Raw genomic sequence first — 24,426 nt, forward strand, 5'->3', positions numbered from 1 at the left:
GGAACTGGAAAGTCGCGTACAATCCTATGCACCGGACGTAATCATCACGTTACTTTAGACCGAGATGGAAACGCAGACAGCAACAGGTCTGGGGGAAAAAAAAGTTCCTGGGAAAAATTGTTCTGGGTAATTTCGGTGGAAAAGTGGCTAAAATTTACTTCTGCTACCGAAACAACATCCCTTTTCTGTCTTTTGTCACAAAGCCCTCCGGTATGTTTTCAACTCAAACTCGCTTTTCAAGGTTCACACTTTTTGGCTTCTTTTCCTACCTTCTCTATTTATACATACAGTTCTGACAGAACAATAGTCTAATCAGGCCATGTTTTTATGACAATATTCCTCTCTCTGTCAAAATAATAAAAAATAAATGAATCATGTAGAAATTTCTCTTGAGGATCAATGAAGGATGCTTATGTCTATTGACACGGCGTGAAACTCTTTGCATCTGTTGTTCTGACAAAACACATCCTCCCTTTACCTGTAATCATAAGTCCATCCTCCAAAACATGTCAACCCTGTCTATACTTCACTCCGTTATTTATGTTCTCTCTTTCTTTTCACCCACTCTTTTATTTCCACATGGGTGATTATGAGTGTGTTATGTCCTGATTAGAATTAGTGAGTGCACTTTGTGCTCTGCTCTACAGAGTGAGAAATCACTCCCTCAGTGAGAATAATTGAGCCCAGGCCCGGTTGCCAGCTCATTACCCACAAATCATAGTAGGCTGGGGCAACTTAGCAGAAGACAATAATGACTTTGGGGAATTTGGAACCTCACTGTGGTGAAAACTGCTGTTACGCTAAGGGCATTGCAGAGGTGGGGAACTCCGAGTGCAGGGTGGAGATGTATGAAAAGTACGCGGGAAGTCAAGATCCGGGGTTACTCTACTCAAATGCCAATGTTAGAACTGTCAGCGTTGATGTAAAAGACTATGGTGCAACAAACTGTGAATGAAAGTAAAACGAGGTTCTTGTCAGGCAATTTCTCAGATGGAGGGTCCTCACAAATAGACTGGACTTGATCCAAGCTCTGTTGTTGACGGACTGCGGGAATTAGCCATGCTTGAAAAGCGCTAACATCCATCAAAGGTTTTGCATTTGTAAAAGACAAATTCCTTTGAAAGACCATTTTGGCATTAAGCGGCATCCCCCTTTCTTGCTCTCTCTCCAGCTAAGTGGTCTACACCTGGACGCAATTAAATACCCAGAAAACAAGGGTAATTGAGGGAAGACGTGTCACAGTTTACACAAATAGTGAGTGGTCCAAAAAATTCACAAATTTTCGAAAGCTATGTGGACTTTATTCTTCCACATCTATTAGACTAAACACTCTAGCACCATTTATTTGGATGACAGCTACGCAATGAGGTGGAAGATAGACTTTGGAGACTGACAGTATCCGATTTCCCAGCCTTGCTGAATAATTCATTCCTATTTATTTGATTTTTTTTTTTTCCATGCTGTTTTCCAGTCTTTGTTCCAGTTTATAATGTGAGTGTCTTCTTTGCTCTAAGTCATTTGTCTCAAATGAGTCCACTCCACAGTGTCCATGTCCATCGTACCAACAGGCCGCTTTCGTTCTTTTATTGCCTCCATTAGAGCGTAATGCTTTTAAGTTGCCATAGGAATACGGCCAACTGTAAACAGCTCTACTTCTGTGAATGGAGACCAGGAGGAGTCCTTCTGCCCATTTAGAGAAAAGAGAAACGCATTTGATGTGCATGAGTGGCGAAGAAAAGGTCCGCGGTGGCCCTCTCTGAATTGACAGGAAGGAGTGAAATGCAGATACAGGCTGAGTGGAAGGTCTATCTGCTTATTTCTTTCTGTGGGAAATGAAATCACTCACAAATTGGTCTCCGCAGGATGGGGACCGCATAGTGGGCTTACTTGTCTCCGTTGTGCGGGGAGTCCCTTAGTTCCATAACCTGGATGTCCACAGGTGAAGCATAATGAATGCAGAGATGAATATGCATCGGTAGATGCTGTTCAACAGTAAATTGTGCATCACATGCTGTTATTTTCGATGAAGACTTCGTTCCCACCAGTATGAGGCCTTTGCCTAGTGTTCAGTTCTGTGAAATGATTAAAAACCGAACCAGCTGTCCCTCAAATGCCATCTTAAAAGTCATGAATTACAATAATTAGTCGTTATTTCAAAATAAAATTCTGTCATGCAAATACGTTTGAAGAAGATGAACTATACCAGTAATATTACCATGTTAAAAAAATAAAATAGATAACTGTATTTTTATATATATAAAAAAATGGAATAAATAAAACAATTATATTAAAAAGAATACTTGACTTTAAACTGCTGTATTAACATTTTGTTATATAATATTTGTATGTTGATTGCATACAGACAATTGTATAACAATGGAATAAACAAAAAAAAAAAAAAAAAAACACAAAATATCACATAAGAAACCATTTCTTCTTGGAAGACAAATGAAAAATTAGGAAGAACATCCACGTCTAATTTTACACATATCTGATAAGGAACAGACTGTGAAGTACATCAAACCTGACATGACTAGTTTAAAACAAAGCAGCTATAGTGTTTTGTAATTTATAGTCTAATAATTTATTATAGCATATATTAGCAGTCGTTTAGTACTCATCTTCTCCTAATTTGTGTAGATTTAATAGTCCTTCATGGAGATTCACTTTAAGGCCAACTTATTTTTGGACTGCTTTTAAACTGCTGGGGTACTTTGAGTTATTGCTCTCTGCTTCATATGAATTCTGGTGCGCTTCAAAGACTTTCCCCCCATTCTTTCCTAGTGGAACAGACTCCGGAGTGGGAGGATGTCTTGGATGGTTGCACCTTTGAACCTGACTGATGCTTTTGTGATTGGTCTAAAAATACAGCAGGTAGCCCAGGCTGTCAATATATCAGGGATCTGTCTCACAACAGAACAAGGGCGGAAAAGGAATCAGCCAAGTTTATTCTATAAAACAAAAATTTTAGCTCACACGGTGACGTGCTTCTCTGCTCCCCGCTTTCCTGTGTTTGTTCTAGCCTTCATTCAAATTTCTGCTCAAATGCTGTATGTGTTACTTTTGGCATATGGGCTTTTCAAGTGGGAATAGCAAGTGTGGATTTGTATTGTCTTGAAATATAAAAGCTGCCCCATTTCAATTGTTGGCCTATTATAAATCGGCTTCACAATGTAGCCAGTGAACTTGGTGCTTACAAGATTCTTCCTATAAAGTGTTGACACTTGAATGAGCAGACTTCCTATACAGACAAAGCGGCAAAGGAAGGGCCATATCCTGTCATGAACTAAACGTGCAAGTCGGTGCAAGCATTTGGATAAGAAGGTTAGCAGTATCATGTTTTTTTTTTTTTTTTTTTTTTTTTTTTTTGTGAGCAGGTTCATAGAGGGAACACCATCGGCATGGCTTCCCACACACAGGTTGAAACAATACCAAAATAATAAGTTATACTTGCTGTGTTTTGCAAAAGTATGTCAGGAAATTGTAGGTTGCAGCAAATGCTTATGTTCCTTGACCTTTTGTCTTGGCTAAATGCAATCTCATGAGATTAAAAAAAAAAAAAAAAAAGTATTGTGTTGAGTTTAGCTATGTTTTGGCCATTTACACAAAGGAATTGATATCCATGTTCCCTCACTGTCATTCATTGCTGCCAGCTGTACATTCCCATCAATTAACTTGTCCCATTGAGTCCAGGAAACACACACATCCAACTGCTTTTCTGATCCCAATTCCAGAGCTCCATAAGAAAAGAGTAGACTGTAGACCACACACAAACCCTTCAGCTTTGGAAAACATTAGATTATAACACAAATGACTGCATAAGCTGCAAACAATCTATGTAATCAAATACATTTTCCATCCATTGTGTTGAACTACCAAAATTAGGTTAATCAAGCCTAATCACTACACAATTATTCACAGGACAGTATGAAGCATCTCTATTTGTAAATATACTAAGTGGATAATTCATCTAAAAATAATCTTCTGAGTTTATGTTGTTACAGACAAAAAATTGCAAATATTTCATTATAGTGCAGTTTTGTGTACCAGTGCCTGATTCAGTTGTGAATTTGTAAGTGTGAATTGGACTTTATATTTATAATATACTTTCTATATTGTCTGTTAAATTTCACATTGCAGTTCAGGATAGGCACTAATAAAGTGTTTAGGACTGCGTGTGTTATCATAGTGCCATCAGCCAATCAGTGTTGCCATGATGTCATTTTCTTGCAGCTTCAGAGTGATTAGTCATATGGCAATTACAGTTTAAAGGAACCTGGCTGCAGAACTGAGCGCCCATGGGTAAAGATGGCTGATTTTAAATCGCCATTGAGATGGATGTGAATACTAATGGACAGCTCTCTCCAGGTGTTATATACCTCTTTAAAAATAACTGATGTGTTTCAGCATATCCAAAAATGATCCTCTGGAGTACTCATGAAATTGCCGTTCTGTTTCCACTTTATCCTCCGATCTCTGCTAATGTCTTTATGATCTCAGGTTTTTGTTGCTTTTTGTAATCACACATATGTTCAATGACCTTCATGGCTTAGAGCCAGATTAATAGCTCCATACGGAATTAGAGGGACGATCCTCCCTCTTAATCACCTCTAAATTATGATTAATCATGGAAAAGCAGTCATGAGTGTGCAAGATGTTCAGCTCAAGGCATTTCAGAGTTACTGTAGCCCGAGCTGTCTTTTTCTGTATCAGGGGGATGTTTACAATCTAGCTAAGAAACAATACTGATGCAAAGAGACATGAATGACAAAGTCTGTGACCACATGTTATATTTGATAAGTTGGCCATTGAGAAATTGCACATGGACAAACGAAAATCGATCAACCAGTCAGCTGAATATTGGGGTTTTGCTTATGGTCTTGTGATATTGTTGTCACTATATCGTCGGACATTCTTACAAAGAGAGAAACTCCGGCTGAACCAGCAAATCACTTCAAAAGTGGCCCCAGACAAAAGCAGGCAGTGATAACTCGATTTTCAATAATTCATGCGCTCTTAAAGCTCTGTGTGGGATATGAGAAAGTATTCCTGCCTGTGGTTATTGATGAAGGCATGCCAGTTAAAGGCACTGCCTGCTTTAGGTTTTATTATTGACTAAATGATTGATTTAAACCCTCATAATTAGCTGACCTAATTTAATAAAAGTGCAATTTAACTATACTGCAGCCCTACAGAAGCGTGCTGTGGCATTGATAGATTTGCTTGTGCGTGTATGAAATCACAACTGACAGATGATGTATTCGGTACAGATGCATTTCGTTGACTGAACGAGAGAAAGAGAGAGAGGGACATTGACATTTTGTCCCGTGTCCCACTGCAGGTCACTCTCGCTAACTTCTCCTCTCCTTGATCTAGACAAATGTGAATTAGCTCACGTATCTGATTTAATTTACTTAATAGCATTAAGAACCTGTTTGGCTTTAATTTGCTCAAAGTAATCCTTGGCCGAGCCAAACTTTTATACACCATTAGCGGTGTCTTAAAAAACAAAGGGGAGACAGGTTTAAAAGGGCTGATGTCGTTGTTGATTTAAACAAGGGGAAATAAGAGTTGAAATACAGTGGCAGAAATAAAACTTTGCTCATTGATTACAGGATGCCAGGTTTCAACTGCTGCCTATGTTTATGAGCATTCAGATATGGTGTTTGCTAAGTCAAGCAGCACTATTTCTATTGCTCATGTTTGGTTGGTCTGATTTCATTGGGTTAGGTTAGGTTAGGTTAGGTTTGATTTTGGTTGGGCTGAGCTGAGCTGGCTTTGATTTGGTTTGGCTGGATTGGATTGGGTTTGGTTTTGTTGGGCTGGCTTTGGTTTAGTTTAGTTTAGTTTAGTTTAGTTTAGTTTAGTTTAGTTTAGTTTAGTGTGTGGCTTGGGTTTGATTTGTTTGGGTTGGGTTGGGTTGGGTTAGGTTTGGTTTGGCTTGGGTTTGGGTTTGGCTTGGCTTGGTTTTTTGTTTTGTTTCGTTTGATTTGGTAGGGTTTGGGTTTGGTTGCTCTGGGCTGGCTTTGGTTTGGTTTGGTTTGGTTGGGTTGGGTTGGGTTAGGTTTTGGTTTGGTGGTTCTGGGCTGGCTTTTTGGTTGGGTTTGGTTTGGTTGGTTTGGGTTTCGTTTGATTTGGTTGGGTTTTGGTTTGGTTGTTCTGGGCTGGCTTTGATTTGGTTGGGTTTGGTTTAGTTGGGCTGGCTTTGGTTTGGTTTAGTTTGATTTGGTTTTGGTTTGCTTTGTTTTGTTTTGTTTTGTTTTTTTGTTTTTATTTGTTTTGCTTCATTTTATTTTCTTCTTAACGCACTTAACACAGTACGTGCTCTGTAGGGGCCTTCAGTACCACTCAAAATGCCTGAAACAGAAAAATCAATCAATAAAAAAATAAATAATCAGGGAACACGTCGTATTTCAAGTGCCGAGCTTGTTTGTCTGAAATAAAAGTGCTATATGTGCTGACTCACTCCTTACTGCCCCAGAACTAGTACTTGTTTCTTTGAAGTCTCATTTTTGACCCACAGGTGCCATTACAGGGGAATATGAAAGTGTCTGAGCATGAGTTCAAAACTTGGAAATATTACCACCCCACTCATCTAAGGCACACCCATGAGCCCAACAAACTGACAACACACCAACACAGTTCTCATTTCTCGCCAAACAGCTGAGCCGAATTTCCACAGGAGACAAGTAATAATCGCTGTAGAGATGTTGCAGCTGATATGTCATCTTACAGAAGAATCGTGCTATGGTCCCTTTCAAAAAAAAAAAAAAAAAAAAAAAAAAAAAGTAAAACCATCATATTATTATTTGATCATTGGAGTACCATTGTAAATACCACAATATTTGAATATGCTAATCATACAATACAGTGGTATCTGGTATTTTCACTCTACCATGTCACAGTGCTTTAGGGGTAAAAAATCTATTAAATTTAAAGTCAACTAGTCTTTTTCATAAAACAATACAAAATAAAGATTAATTTTCGCAATTATACCATCTCTTTGTGGCTTTGTTGATGTTTGTTTGTATTGATGGGTCGATTCTTTTATCCGTGTTGAGGACATGAGAAATACTCTGATGAAAAATAAGTTAATCTAAGATTTAATCAATGCACAAGATGACAGACATATTACGAGGCCTGATTACAGGCGTGCATTAATGGATTTTACAGTCGCCTGTTAATATCCCCTGTGACATGATAAGTGTATGAAATGTCTATACCAAATGGGCTATATTTTTTCATTTGACACTCCAAATAAACAGTGGCACAAACCAACCACAGTGGAATAGTGTTTGTATAAGTAGATTACAGTAGTGGGTCAGCTTTATGTCCGGTAATGACTTTAAGTCATCATTTAGGTCCTTTTAGCATTTATTCCCCCAACACAAATACAAATAACCATCTTGAAAATGATGAGTAGTGTGATCCATTGACTGTTGTAATGGAGATTTTGTTTAGCAGTGGGATGAAATGACCCTGTGTTTAAGAGAAGGATGTGAAAAACCCAAGTCACGTTCAATTAAATCAGTCTAATTGAGGTAATAGGAGTTGCCTCTGAGGACAGACATAGTATAATGGCACATTGTGGCGCCTACAGAAGGCCTTTCATCTCCATTTGAGTAAAGCATTTTGTTTCTTTATCATCTTGAATGTTCCACATCAGACAAACTCAGTGGGTTTCAGTTGCGTATCACCTACCGACCCTATCAGCGTCACATAAGGGTCACCAGTTCTACCAACCAGACACAAGAATTCTTGGACAGCCATATAATTTCTCATGCTACTTGAATTTATTATGTTTGGCTTTTTCTGTGTTGTTTTTTTGGGTGTGTTTTACTGGAGGTAATTACCAACTTTTGTACGTATAGTCAGGAACTGGACTGAGGTCACTATTATTAGAGTTTGTAAATATTTGGACAATCATTGTTTGAAAGAGTCTGTACAAATTGCCCGCTTCCTTATATTTTCTTTACAGCACTTTTCCTGCACTTTACATTGGACAAAAATATAGTCTTTCAGATAAAAATGCAGAGCTGTATGTTTGTATATAGATTTTAAGATATTCCCCACAATACCTCTGTTCCTGTGAACATTAGTGAGGACAACGGAAAATAAGTGTCTCTGTTTTTGTAGTAGTCTCACATAGCTTTTGACTGTTAGCATAAAGTCCAGTCCACTTTAGAGCTTATTATTAGCCTACTGTTAATTTCTCAAACAGAACTATAAAAGTTATACAAACCAGATTCCAAAAAAAGTTGGGACACTGTACAAATTGTGAATAAAAAAGGAATGCAATAATTTACAAATCTCATAAACTTGTATTTTATTCACAATAGAATATAGATAACATATCAAATGTTGAAAGTGAGACATTTTGAAATGTCATGCCAAATATTGGCTCATTTTGGATTTCATGAGAGCTACACATTCCAAAAAAGTTGGGACAGGTAGCAATAAGAGGCCGGGAAAGTTAAATGTACATATAAGGAACAGCTGGATGACCAATTTGCAACTTATTAGGTCAATTGGCAACATGATTGGGTATAAAAAGAGCCTGTCAGCGTGGCAGTGTCTCTCAGAAGTCAAGATGGGCAGAGGATCTCCAATTCCCCCAATGCTGCGGTGAAAAATAGTGGAGCAATATCAGAAAGGAGTTTCTCCGAGAAAAATTGCAAAGAGTTTGAAGTTATCATCATCTACAGTGCATAATATCATCCAAAGATTCACAGAATCTGGAACAATCCATGTGCGTAAGGGTCAAGGCCGGAAAACCATACTGGATGCCCGTGATCTTCAAGCCCTTAGATGGCACTGCATCACATACAGGAATGCTACTGTAATGGAAATCACAACATGGGCTCAGGAATACTTCCAGAAAACATTGTCGGTGAACACAATCCACCGTGCCATTCGCCGTTGCCGGCTAAAACTCTGTAGGTCAAAAAAGAAGCCATATCTAAGCATGATCCAGAAGCGCAGGCGTTTTCTCTGGGCCAAGGCTCATTTAAAATGGACTGTGGCAAAGTGGAAAACTGTTCTGTGGTCAGACGGATCAAAATTTGAAGTTCTTTTTGGAAAACTGGGACGCCATGTCATCCGGACTAAAGAGGACAAGGACAACCCAAGTTGTTATCAGCGCTCAGTTCAGGAATCCTGCATCTCTGATGGTATGGAGGTTGCATGGGTGCAAGTGGCATGGGCAGCTTACACATCTGGAAAAGGCACCATCAATGCTGAAAGGTATATCCAAGTTCTAGAACAACATATGCTCCCATCCAGACGTCGTCTCTTTCAGGGAAGACCTTGCATTTTCCAACATGACAATGCCAGACCACATACTGCACCAATTACAACATCATGGCTGCGTAGAAGGAAGGATCCGGGTACTGAAATGGCCAGCCTGCAGTCCAGATCTTTCACCCATAGAAAACATTTGGCGCATCATAAAGAGGAAGATGCGACAAAGAAGACCTAAGACAGTTGAGCAACTAGAAGCCTGTATTAGACAAGAATGGGACAACATTCCTATTCCTAAACTTGAGCAACTTGTCTCCTCAGTCCCCAGACGTTTGCAGACTGTTATAAAAAGAAGAGGGGATGCCACACAGTGGTAAACATGGCCTTGTCCCAACTTTTTTGAGATGCGTTGATGCCATGAAATTTAAAATCATCTTATTTTTCCCTTAAAATGATACATTTTCTCAGTTTAAACATTTGATATGTAATCTATGTTGTATTCTGAATAAAATATTGAAATTTGAAACTTCCACATCATTACGTTCTGTTTCTATTCACAATTTGAACAGTGTCACAACTTTTTTGGAATCAGGTTTGTACACAGACAGTTGGTATCTTAATTAGACTCTTTTCAGATGCTCAGACTTAGGAGACCAGCTACACCAGCTGAAAACCGGCTTAAAACAACCAAGACCAGCAAACCAGTTTCAGCTAATTTAAGCATTCTTTTTTCTTCTAGTAGGGTCCTTATTGTGTTTCCCTCTTGCAGCGACTTCTCTTCTCTGATGACATGTTTACTGTTGTGAGTTTGGGGGAACCTGTCACTCACATGAGATCCACCAATAGCAAACCACAACCATCCAATCAATTCCCTGTGGACAAAATCAAGCCCCGCCCTACATTTGTTCTTGTTCCAGAAGGTGTTTCTCTCAGTGATACCTCAAAGTAGGGAAAAAAAGACTATCACAACTTCCATTCCATGCTTACTTTAACTATTGCGATCTCTGTGCGTAAATTCGACCTTAGACCCAATGCTAGAGGCTAAACCTCCACTGATGAACTGTCATGTTACACCACTGTCAACTGCAGCACTTCCTGATTTCCTCTGGTAGTTCTGGAGGTCAAACACTGGTTCTCTCCACAGATGTGACCTTCAAGCCCTCCAGCTAGGCTTTGGTAGAATCATGCAGGGCTTTGTTTGGATTTCATCCAACGTTCTGGATATCAACCATCAATGTGTGCGACTTACGATTCATTAGCCACTATAGGTAAATAAATAGAAGAATAACGGAGTGCAGTAAGCAGTAAAACTATTTGCGCATCAAACCAGTGTGTTTATATTTACAATAATAGCATAACACACTATTTATGTGTAGCTAGAACAGCTAGAAGCGTATGATGCCGGAAGCCTTGCACATTCGTTACAAATGGCTGCGCCGTTCTTCCATTAAAAATAAGTTGAATAGTCCAAGTTCCCTCTGGAAAACTGACTCCCTTCAGCTCCTTAAAATCTAGCAGTCTCTCAATGTGACCGACCTCCTGCATCTGCCAGGAACAATAATATAATGCACTGTCTGTCTAATCGCCAGCTTTGTAACCTCTGACTTCCTGTAACTGCTGCACTGAGTGGCTTCTGGCCTTCACCCAAGCTCACAAACACACACAAACACTCTTATTTTTAGTCGCCACATATCAGCAGATGCCTTAAGCACCCAAATGACAGCAGTTGGATTCATCCCTTAAAGCTGATGTGGATCTTCGCCTTTGGGACACCCATAAAATGACCTTTTCCCCCTGTGGTGGGCTGATGCAGGAGATTTTCATTGGAGCTGGCATTTGGCAGGTGTACAAAACTGGACAATGGAGCTTCTGGCATCCAGCCTCGTTTTCTGTGTGTCATTACTGCTGCTACCTGGCAAAGCGAACACTTTGTGTTCTGTGCTGAGTGACTTTGTGTCAGGAACCATTCTCTCCTGTCCACAACCGTCTGGACCGGCTCTCAAGGTCCAATGTGATGCTTCCTCACTGCTCTAATTTATCTCTTATTGCTAATAAGCTCATTCTCTGGCTGTAGACAGAAGAATTCACAGCTGAATAGAGATACTCCAGCACAGCTGCATTCATGTCACTTGAAACGTTCACTACTCCAACTACTCAATGCATTTCTACCATAAAGACTCAGAGGGCAGGTAAACGTTTATATGTTATTTATTCCGTAAAGTATAAACAGATGGTAGTGACGGACGGTACAACTAAACATGGTACAACGTTTCATGCTTAGTTGTATTGAAGTTCTTTGGCGTAGGCCCCATCCTTCGTCCGAATCCTGGGGATGCAGATTCGGTTGATCCTGCCTGAAGATGAAGGCAGGGGTGGAGCCTACCCCCGATGGATGGACGGGGCCAACCTGGTGGTGGTGGGGAGGATGGAGGGGCAAGTCAGCGTCATCAACTGCCGAACATGAAATAGAGAATTCAGTGCTCATTTATACCAGGTGTCAAGCAGTGATTGGCCAGACTTATTACGAAGGATGACTTGACATTAAATATTCCTGGTAGAACTTCAATTTCATTCTCTTATATTTCCTCTTTTTTTTTTTTTTTTTTTTCTTCATTGGAATGGTACGAAAAATGGTAAAGGTTTTGACACTTGCTATGTGAACACACACAAAAATCATGAACATGATTCAAAAAGGTTAAATGGTCCTTAAAAAAAATAATCACACTTGTGCTCCTCGCAGTACAAAATGAGCGCATTGGAAATGAATGGGAAGCTAATTTAATTTAGTGGAAACGTTTACTACTGTGCCCAGAACAAAATCTTACTGAAAGCTCATTTTTGGAGATATCAACCTCAATTTTTTTTTTTTTTTTTTTTTTTTTTTATGGCTTTGATTTTCTCACAGTTTTAGACTAAAACATGTTTTAAAAAAATATATATACAGTATTTATTATAAAACTTTAAAGTGGTCTTTTTGTGATTTTTTTTTTTTTTTTTTTTTTTTTTTTTTTTCATAACAATAAATTTAAATTTTTATAACATTGTTTACTTAATAACGTTGTTTGCTTAAGTAAAAATAAAAGTAAATAAATAAATAAACTTTTTTCACTTCCGCAATAATCTGCCACGTGTCTTCTTCAATAAGAGACCAAACTTCAGTTTGTGCTCCAAAGCATTCAAGGTTTATGACAGTTTAAGTTGGAAATGTCATTTTCAGGTCTTTGCTCAAAAAGTGGTTAAAAACAGGTTGTAAATGGATTATATACTGCTATAATTTAGTACCATAAAATCCCCTAAAAACAGTAAATATAAACATTATCGAACAAAAATATAGTTAAGTACATACATTTCATTGTTGTAATAAGAATAAAACAAAATCTGTCACTTTTGACTGCCACACAAGGAGCTCCAGAGAGTTCAATAACATATAATCAATTGATTGTCATTATTCAACATTTAATGAGATTTTTTAAATAATGAATTTAGTGGAGGTAAATAATGTCACAATGCAAAAATTCTTCATTTATAATAAAATAGATCTTTGTTAGCATGTTTTTATTTTTGGTTGAGCGAGGTGTGGGTTTGATTGGACATGTTCTTGACATAGATTAACTCATTCTCCTGCTTTTCTAATATTCCTATATATTTTCCTTTCGGGTGGATAAACTGTAAATATTGTATTTACATAATTGTTTTGTTACATTGTCATGTAAACATTGTCTCATTTCCATCCAGACTTCAGATATCAAGACTGAAAATCAGTGAGACGTATATACCTGTAAATTAGGAAATCTTACCTAAATTGATGCAATAATTCTTAATACAGTGCCGTGGGTGACAAGGTTTGATTGAATATTCTGGATCAAATATAATTAAGATTTCTTCCAACCCTACACAGAGATATCAAGGCAAAAATCCTGCCGTTTCTGTAGGAAGGAAAAAAAAAAAAAAAAAAAATCATTGTATTAGGCTGCAAATTGCTAAATCACTGACAGTCGACTGTGTTTGGAGAGGCAATTGACTTATTTTCACCAGAATAAGGTAACAGACCTGGTGCTGCTTTTTTTTTTGGAGGTTTGCTAATAAAATTTTCATGACCTCCACTCATTCTTTAACCTCTACAACAATAAAAAAAAATACAGACAGAGGAAAATAGGACTCCAGTCATCCTCTTCAGACTCACGGATGCGTGTGGTGGAGGGTGACTGTCTGAAAAGACTGAATGCATTTCCATATAAAGACGGAGAAGCGCTTATTTAGATGTGCTTGACATTTTGTTGAGAGGGGAAGGTTAAGGGTGAGACCACTGGAATATTAATATCCATGGTTAACAAACCATTGCAGAATCTCGCCCCGTGTCTAGACACTCACTTGGCTTTGGAAATGATCCCCAGTCAAGGGTTCGAGAGAAATTAATGTGTGGAATATATTCCGCTGTCATTAGATAAGCTAGATTTGAGATGTTTTTGTTCTTTGATCCCTTTTAGACTTAAATTAACATGCATTCTCAGCCACAAAGGATGCAATTGCAGGAATGAGTGTACATGCTGTCTTGTAATTTTTTTTTTTCCCCTTTCTTTCTCTCTCTCTCTTCGTGAACTCATAAATATCCAATAAATTTATATATTTGGGCTACACTTCTTTCCAATTCTGACATTTTTTCTCTGAATTGCAAGTTTATATCTCACAATTCTGACTTTATATCACGCAATTCTGACTTTATATCTCACAATTCTGACTTTATATCTCACAATTCTGACTTTATATCACGCAATTCTGACTTTATAACTTGCAGTTCTTACTTTATATTACACAATTCTGACTTTATATCACAATTCTGACTTTACAACTTGCAATTCTGACTTTATAACTTGCAGTTCTTACTTTATATCTTGCAATTCTGACTTTATATCACACAATTCTGACTTTATAACTTGCAATTCTTACTTTATATCACGCAATTCAGACTTTATAACTCGCAATTCTGACTATATCATGCAATTCTGACTTTATATCTCACAATTCTGACTTTATATCACGCAATTCTGACTTTATAACTTGCAGTTCTTACTTTATATTACACAATTCTGACTTTATATCTCACAATTCTGACTTTATATCACAATTCTGACTTTATATCACGCAATTCTGACTTTATAACTTGCAGTTCTGACTTTACAACTTGCAATTCTGACTATATAACTTGCAGTTCTTACTTTATATCTTGCAATTCTGACTTTATATCACACAATTCTGACTTTATATCACAATTCTGACTTTATATCACGCAATTCTGACTTTATAACTTGCAGTTCTGACTTTATATCACACAATTCTGACTTTATAACTTGCAGTTCTGACTTTACAACTTGCAATTCTGACTTTATAACTTGCAGTTCTTACTTTATATCTTGCAATTCTGACTTTATATCTCACAATTCTGACTTTATATCACATTTCTGACTTTATATCACGCAATTCTGACTTTATAACTTGCAGTTCTGACTTTATATCACACAATTCTGACTTTATAACTTGCAGTTCTGACTTTACAACTTGCAATTCTGACTTTATAACTTGCAGTTCTTACTTTATGTCTTGCAATTCTTACTTTATATCTCACAATTCTGACTTTATATCACAATTCTGACTTTATATCACGCAATTCTGACTTTATAACTTGCAGTTCTGACTTTATATCACACAATTCTGACTTTATATCTTGCAATTCTGACTTTATATCACATAATTCTGACTTTATATCACACAATTCTGACTTTATATCACACAATTCTGACTTTATATCACGCAATTCAGACTTTATAACTTGCAATTCTGACTATATCACGCAATTCTGACTTAAACTCACAATTATGTTTATATCTCACAATTCTGAGAAAAAAAAGTCAGAATTGTGATATATAAACTCAGAATTGCAAGAAAAAAGTCATAATTGTAAGTTAAAAAGTCACAATTACCTTTTTTTATTTTTTATTTCATGGCATAGACAAGCTTCCATAGTGATTATATCTGACTTTGAAGACTCACTGAAAAGCAAGGTGTAAATTCAGTCCAGCTATAGAATATCCAGATTTGAAATGCATGTCAGTGCTGAATGTAAAGAGGGCCATTGTTTCCTATTAGGCATGACTAAACATTTCAATGATGGCAGCTAAAAGGCTTTTTGTGGTCATCCTGTCAATATGTTTGATGGGATACCCTGAATTCAATCCTGCCCCCATTATTTGACAAGACCTTATTGTTATACATTTTTTGAAGAATCGTAAATGACATCTGCACATATCGGACGTGTCAAGAGCTTGAGAAATAGAAAGACAGAGAAAAGGAAATTAGATAAGGATAGTGAAAGAAACAAATGAGTATCCACTCAACTCTTCCCTTAATCCGATTTAGCGGCAGACCTGAGCGCGGGCGACCCCAGACTGATTGATTGAATATGAATAATCGATTACAGCCATCTTTTCAAAGGCACACCCTGATGTCACAACTGCACCAGTGCTGGCTGTTCTCTCACTGTCACCCTGATTTAAAACAGCAGCCATTATGGTCACTCAATTAGATTAGAGCAAGAGCGGGAGACAGAGACTGGGGCTTTATGTGAGATGTAAGGTATAACCAATTGACACAGTGTTTTTCTTTGGTTCCCCACAGGAAGAAGAAGAAGAAGAAGATGAGGAGAGAACAGACAACGGGAAGAACGGGAGGATAGAACCGGTGGGACGGGCAGATTCCTGTGTAGAATCGGCGTCACTTGAGTAAGTCATCACAGAAATGCGAGAAAATGATTTTGAATACGCTTTATGTCTTTCTTGGAACCTCCTTTGTGTATCCAACAATATCCAAAAATCATCTTATGTGCTCAAGCAATTTCTTGAAGAAACAAACAAAAAAGAATTGAACACAAATGAGATATCTAGTAAAATGTCCAGACTGCCTTTTTCTATATAATGAGAATCCAGTGAACCAGTGGCTGTCAAGCAACAAAAACTATTATAAAAGTAGTCCACACAATGCATATAGCATATAGTCATCTTAAGATTTAAATCTAACAATTAAGTGTATTTTATTTTTTATTTTTTTTTCATATAACAGCTTAGTATTAGAAAACAAATTAACACATGTTGATTAAAAAGTGTTAAAAGTGAAAAGACTCAAAACATTGCTGTTTGCTTGAGAATTCGACTAGCCCAACAACATAACAGCAGCTCAACCAATGGCATGAGTTTGGGGCGGGGCTATCTTTTTTGCTGACCAGTGGCAGATGGATGGTGTTTTCAGGGTAAACTTGCTCAGAAACTATCGATATTTTCTGTTTCTTATTCCTGTTCTTAAAACTCATTAGTGTATATTCAAATATGTTGTGTGGAAAATTTGTCATCAGTGATGTCAAATGCCATTGGTTTGTTTTCGTGTGTCACATAACTGTTCGGGTGACGCAAGTTTGAAGTTTGAGTATGACTTAAAATAGTGTGGTGGAGAGGAATATTTTCACTGAATAATGAGGTGAAATTAAAATCTTCACAGAATGCTTCCAGCTGCATACAGACTGTGAACATACTTCATTTGTTTAGAAAATAGCAGCCTGGCCATTTTATATTTTATTCAATTTTGTTTCAGTTTTGTTTTTATATTTTATTTCACTTAACATTTATTTTATTCAAGTATCAAGATGTTTTTAAATCATTTTAGTTTTAGTTAATTATAATAGCCCTAACTTGTGTTCCAAAAGATTTTTTTGGGTGAACGTGCCTTAAAGGGATACTTCACCCAAAAATGAATATTATCCCATGATTTACTCACAATCAGAGATATATTCAAAAATATCCTGTCTCTTCCAATCTTTATATTGTTAGTGAACGGTGTGTGTTTTGAAGCCCCCCAGAAATGCATCCATCCATCATACATATAATCCATACCGCTCCAGTGAGTTAATAAAGGCCTTCTGAAGCGATGGGTTTTTGTAAGAAAAATCTCCATATTTAAAACTTTATAAACTGAAAATAACTAGATTCTGACGGATGACCGTATGCATACTGTGCAAGTCGACTTACCCCCTGAAGCGATGTATAACGTCCGGATGTAGGAGTATCGTAAGCTTAGACGCCTCTTGCGGTTCAAACTAATTGGGGTGGGCAACAAATTCAAGCTCCTCTTCTCTTATATCGAAATAAGGGGATCCTTCAATATTCAATATTCCATTATAAAGCTTGGAAGAGCCAGCCTCTTTTTAAATATATCTCAGATTGTGTTAGTCTGAAAGAAGATAGTCATAAACACCTATGGCTTGAGGGTGAGTAAATCATGGGATCATTTTCATTTTTGGTTGAGCTATCCTTTTAAACGGTCTGGAAAAGTATGCAGCACCTCATTAGTTCATGTGCGCATTCTTTTTTTTTTTTTACTGATTTTTGTTGTCCTCACCTTATCCCGTGTATTCTTGCCATGTGTGTTTTTCTCTCACAGGTGTAGCGTTCTCCCTGACTTTTAAAAAACCCAGAGCTAGCCCACTACCGGGCTCAATCTGATCCTAATCACTTAATTGAAGTGTCTGTTTGGTTCCTCCATCGACCCGTGTGTTTTAATGGCCCCTGGAGTTATAGATGGACTCACACTTGGCTGGTTCTAAACTAGCCTTAGCTTCCAGCGCAGTAGCTCATAGCTACTCATAGCCGCTCTGTCATCTTCTAAACTTTTTATGTATTGCCTTTTCTTTGTTTACTTCTTTTCTTCTATTTAGTTTGTGCTCACATTCCCCTCATTTATCAATGTCCCTAGTGAAATGTTAAAGCCGGTTGAGGTGTCCAATGGCGGCGGGCCCCTAGGAATCCATGTGGTGCCTTTCAGTGCCAGAGATAGAAGGTAAAGCTCTACAAAAAACATTGTCTATCCTGAATTCATTTTATTCTTGTCAGCTCATTCCATAGACCATGTTTTGTTTTTTGTTTTTCTCTTGCTCATAATCCAGTTGTGTCCTCTGCATCCTTAAATTTACTTTTTTAATACCTTGACACGTTTCCTTCAAGGTGTATATACAGAAGTTGACTTTTATTCCCTAGCATGTACTATCCATTTAAGGTAGTTTTTAATCATTCCTCAAGGACATATTGACAGTATGGCGCTCTCTCAAATGTGGGTCTGTGGGACTCTCTGTAACTACTGTATGTTCTCCATAATGAAAGCAAAGCTACAGCAGCTCAGACTGTGTGTAACGCCACATAAAGGAAAGGAATGAGACACTGCTAAACACCCTGCTCTCCTCCAGAAGGACAAAGGGGATACGGGGCATGGCGCTGAATAAATTAGGTAACTTTATTGCTATAGGAAAACCTCAATCCGGCCAACTCAATTCATCTAAACTGCTTTAGCCAATCTGACTAAAAGCTCATCCATATTATGGGTCATTCACAACATCCAAGGTCAGCTGTTGTAAGAAACACAAAATGATAAAAGGAAGGTGCAAATAAATGAAAAAAGTGTTAAAATTTCGTAGATGACTACTATAAGAGGATTTTTGGAGAGATATTTATAAGATATAAAAAAGCACAGCCTTTTCAGACCTAATTTGATGCTGGTATATAAAATGAATGTCAAGCCAAAACAAACAAACAAACAAACAAGTAAACAAAAAATCATGACTGTTACGTACAACTGTTACAAGATTTATTATTATTATTATTAATAATAATAATAATAATAATAATAATAAAAATGTCATTTTAAATGCCCAATAACTAATATTCAGAACTTAGTTTAATCATTAATATGCTTGACATAATACCTACAATAGAAACACTATTATTAAGCATTAATTTAAACAATATAAATGATTCCACAGCCTGCAATGAATATGTTATGTTATGTTATGTTATGTTATGTTATGTTATGTTATGTTATGTTATGTTATGTTATGTTATGTTATGTTATGTCATGTTATGTTATGTTATGTTATGTTATGTCATGTTATATTATATTATATTATATTATATTATATTATATTATATTATATTATATTATATAAAACAGTTAGTTCCTGTCCTTGATTCTGATGACTGCTTCACCCATCGGTTCTGTGTATCACTACACAACACCCTTAGCAACCACTTTAGCAACGTAAACTGTATGTTCTCATTCGATATTGTTCATTAAAGCTTGCTGTATTATGTAGAGGAGTATTGTGAGAAAGAGATTGAGTGAGCAAGTTTATTACCTGCATTCATATTTAGCATTTTCCTTCAGGTCAGTCCTATGTTCATAATAAAAATCTGTTTAAATGTCCGATGTATTATCTTGTCCTTTTAACAGTTAAGGGGTTTTCCCATGACTGACAGCGCTAGTCAAAGCATTTGTCAGTTGCGTCTTGTTCCATGTTCACAACAAATAAGTCTTCTCTACTGACTGACACATTCATAAACTCTTTGTCGCCATCTAATGGCGCAATAATGTAACTTCTGTTGCCGTTCACAGTCAGGGACTATTTTTTTCCGGTGGAAGGAATGCATTTAGTGAAAGTTTATGAATAAATGAATAAGTCACGTCGTGCCTAACAGCGCCCTTCAGCCGTGACTTATTCACGATACAGCACAGCCTCGAGTACCTTATTGCTTACATATGGCTACACCGTAAGAATTGAAACATTCTCATATTCCAGTGACAATGCCACTCTTTGTGTTCATTTCACACTTATATGTATATGTATCTTTTCATACATTACCATCATTTTTTCCCTGCTCACATTCGGTAGCAATCTGTCCTTGTCAGCATGTCCTTGTATAAATCTCAGTGTTATAATGTGTCACACACCTGATTCTTTAGTTAATAACTTATCAGAGCTGTCAATTATACTCACCCAATCACAATGGCGCACTTCCACAGCAGCCCGTCTGTAATGGCTTCATCAGCCTCTTGCAGCGTGATTGGTGGGAGGTGTTGAACGTTAACTCATTAGCATCTTGATAGAGGGCACTGAGGTGACAGCAAGGGCTCAGAGCTTGAACTTCTAAAATGACCAGTGTCTGCTCTCTGCCAACAGCATGAGGCGGATGACATCTCAGAAAATTACACAGACACAGAGTCTTGCGGAAACATGACTCCAGTAACGAGATCTCATCACATGACCGGTGTTCACGGCAAACAAGTCAGGGTCTAATTGCTCGGCATAAATGGATCCTGATTGCATTGTTATTCAATTAAAGGCAGTGGATACGAACAGGTGGTGTCCTTCTCGCTTAGTCTTCTGGGCCATCGCTCAAGAGACGGATGACTCTGGTTATTCTAAAGCCATTGACTGTACAGTTGACTGTACAAGTCTGGATTCACTCAATAGAACTAAAAATGCTCTTTCGGATGTATGGCATATTTGCTCCAAATTCTCTTTGATATCGCATTGAGTGCGTTTACATGCACGTTTTTAAGCCGATTATGCTTAATAAGCCGACAACGAACATGGTCATGTAAACGCGGTAACCCGTTTTCTTTTATCGGAGTAAGGTCATAAACGGCTTAAGCATAAACCGGTTTTGGCTCTTACCCCGATTTCACGCGCCATGTAAATGCATTAACCTGCTTTCTGTAGGCTTATTGAAGTGCACATGTATGATACGTGACAGAAACGCACACTTAGTGCAGATTTAAACGCATCCAGACAGAGCGAGCATTTCGCAGGAAATATAACGCAAACACAGAATCTTTTAAGACCCCAAAAATTTAAAAAATTTGTTCCCATCTCTCATGCGGCAGAAGTAGAAGTGGTTCACTGCATGAGAGAATAATATATGAACCGTACGTTTCTCGCTGACATGCAAGCTTTATTTAACATCACAACTGACATGACATATGGAATACTCAGAATTAGATGCGCAAGTAATTATGTTTTGACGTCACTACAGGGAAATAACCGATTTATTAATAAAGTCATGTAAACGCGGTTTACTTGCTTTGTCAGTTTACTGGTTTGGATGTAAACGGGGAAAACTGGTTATTTCAATAAGCTGATATTGGTTAGGTATCAGCTTACTGGTGTGCATGTAAACGTGCTCATTGTCACACAGGATACTAAAGGAGATTATATTACGTATGAAATGTCCTTACTTTGATGGGAAAATGCATGCTTTTGAGTAAATAGTCTGTCAGTATTGAGATAGAATAATCTTGAATAATATTTAGGATTGATAGTTTGCAAATTGGACAGTGTCGCATTGACTTACATTTATATGTATGCGAGTCTATATCTCGCAATTCTGCAAAAAAAGTAAGAAATGTACAATATAAAGTCAGAATTGCGTGATAAAAACTCAGAATTGTGACTTTATATTGTGCAGTTCTGACTTTATATCTCACAATTCTGACTATAACATATAATTCTGACTTTATATCTCACAATTCTGACTATAACATACAATTCTGACTTTATAACACAATTCTGACTTTATATTGTGAAATTCTGACTTTATATCTCACAAATTCTGACTATAACATACAATTCTGACTTTATAACACAATTCTGACTTTATAACACAATTCTGACTTTATATTGTGAAATTCTGACTTTATATCATTTTGAGAAAAAAGGTCAGAATTGTGAGATAAAAAGTCACAATTACCTTTTTTTTTATTTAGTGGCGGAAAAAAGCTTCCATATAACTGATAAATGAGAGTGTTATTACAGTTTTATTAAAGTGTTATTAAATTATTAGTGTTTTTAAAGATGAACTTTTAAGTGATCTGACGCTATAACATACAATTCTGACTTTATAACACAATTCTGACTTTATATTGTGAAATTCTGACTTTATATCTCACAATTCTGACTATAACATACAATTCTGACTTTATAACACAATTCTGACTTTATATTGTGAAATTCTGACTTTATATCTCACAATTCTGACTATAACATACAATTCTGACTTTATAACACAATTCTGACTTTATATTCTGACTTTATATTGAAATTCTGACTTTATATCTCACAATTCTGACTATAACATACAATTCTGACTTTATAACACAATTCTGACTTTATATTATAGGAAATTCTGACTTTATATCTCACAATTCTGACTATAACATACAATTCTGACTTTATTTCTGAATGTTTGACTTTATATCATTTATAGTTTATCTTTATTCTGACTTTATATCTCACAATTCTGACTATAACATACAATTCTGACTTTATAACACAATTCTGACTTTATATTGTGAAATTCTGACTTTATATCTCACAAATCTGACTATAACATACAATTCTGACTTTATAACACAATTCTGACTTTATATTGTGAAATTCTGACTTTATATCTCACAATTCTGACTATAACATACAATTCTGACTTTATAACACAATTCTGACTTTATATTGTTTATGAAATTCTGACTTTATATCTCACAAATCTGACTATAACATACAATTCTGACTTTATAACACAATTCTGACTTTATATTGTTTATATTGAAATTCTGACTTTATATCTCACAATTCTGACTATAACATACAATTCTGACTTTATAACACAATTCTGACTTTATATTGTGAAATTCTGACTTTATATCTCACAATTCTGACTATAACATACAATTCTGACTTTATAACACAATTCTGACTTTATATTGTTTATATTGAAATTCTGACTTTATATCTCACAATTCTGACTATAACATACAATTCTGACTTTATAACACAATTCTGACTTTATATTGTGAAATTCTGACTTTATATCTCACAATTCTGACTATAACATACAATTCTGACTTTATAACACAATTCTGACTTTATATTGACTTTATATTGTTGACTTTACAAATCTCACTCTGACTATAACTTCCCCACATTCTGACTTTATAACACAATTCTGACTTTATATTGTGAAATTCTGACTTTATATCTCACAATTCTGACTTATGAAGACATAAGTTCTGACAAGCTTTATAACACAATTCTGACTGTAATTACTTCACAATTCTGACCACATATCTGACTTTATATACACAATTCTGACTTTATAACGACTTTATAACACAATTCTGACTTTATATTGTGAAATTCTGAAGACTCACAATTCTGACTCTGACTATAACATACAATTCTGACTTTATAACACAATTCTGACTTTATATTGTGAAATTCTGACTTTATATCTCACAATTCTGACTATAACATACAATTCTGACTTTATAACACAATTCTGACTTTATATTCTGACTTTATATTGAAATTCTGACTTTATATCTGACTTTATATCAATTCTGACTATAACATACAATTCTGACTTTATAACACAATTCTGACTTTATAACACAATTCTGACTTTATATTGTTTGACTTTATATCTACAATACATCCATCCATCCTTCTGTTTCTCTGACAGCTCATATCTCACAATTCTGCAAACACAATGAAAAATCTCACAATTTTGTCAGAATTTGAGATAAAAAGTCACAATTACCTTTTTTTTTTTTTTTTTTATTTAGTGGCGGAAAAAGCTTCCATATAACTGTTGAGAGTGTTATTACAGTTTTATTAAAGTGTTATTAAATTATTAGTGTTTTTAAAGATGAACTTTTAAGTGAGCAGAATGTTATCTATGGAAAAATTAGGGCAATGCACATTAAATATCACTCATTCAAATTATAGTCAGGTTTTATAGTTTATCTTTATTCAGCAGAAACCAAAGAGCATGTCGGCCGCATGTGCGTGTTTTGATCCATAGGTGTGATCTCTTTCTATTGAATAATGAGCTGTCACATGCTGCAAATCCTCGCTCTTCCCCATCAGATTATGAAGACACATGCACAAGACCACACCATTCACAGCCAAGCTACGTCCTGAACTCATTAATACATCCATCCATCCTTCTGTATTGTTTTACACCATATTTGTTCCTTCACCCACATCACTCATTCAAGTCAGGTTCTGCTGTCTGTGCAAAGTTTAGTGTTGAAGATTGCTGATACATCAGACTCAGGCCTCAGGGAGGAGGAAAGAGTTCGCATAAGCTCTATTTATATCAAAATCTCCTCCGCGCTTTTTTTAAAAACCCATCAAATGCGACGGTGCATTTCATATGATTGCATCTCAGGGTTTGTAGATTAGGGGCCGCAGCGCTCTGAATCCGAAACCACAGCAGGTCTGAGAACGATGCCAAAAAATCCATATGGCCAAAGTGG

At 36.5% G+C, this 24,426-nt stretch overlaps 1 protein-coding gene across 2 annotated transcripts in view; it reads left to right on the forward strand.

Moving 5' to 3' along the window:
- pard3aa (par-3 family cell polarity regulator alpha, a) overlaps nt 1-24,426 on the forward strand; it is a 299,284-nt gene that overhangs the window by 250,939 nt on the left and 23,919 nt on the right. For both annotated transcript variants that reach the window (XM_048175193.1, XM_048175191.1), the window contains 2 exons: nt 15,913-16,016; nt 18,037-18,120. In XM_048175193.1, coding sequence (XP_048031150.1) covers nt 15,913-16,016; nt 18,037-18,120 — 188 coding nt within the window. The remainder of the gene's footprint in view (nt 1-15,912; nt 16,017-18,036; nt 18,121-24,426) is intronic.

Source organism: Megalobrama amblycephala, linkage group LG22 (assembly GCF_018812025.1).
Source record: "Megalobrama amblycephala isolate DHTTF-2021 linkage group LG22, ASM1881202v1, whole genome shotgun sequence".
Classification (NCBI taxonomy): domain Eukaryota; kingdom Metazoa; phylum Chordata; class Actinopteri; order Cypriniformes; family Xenocyprididae; genus Megalobrama; species Megalobrama amblycephala.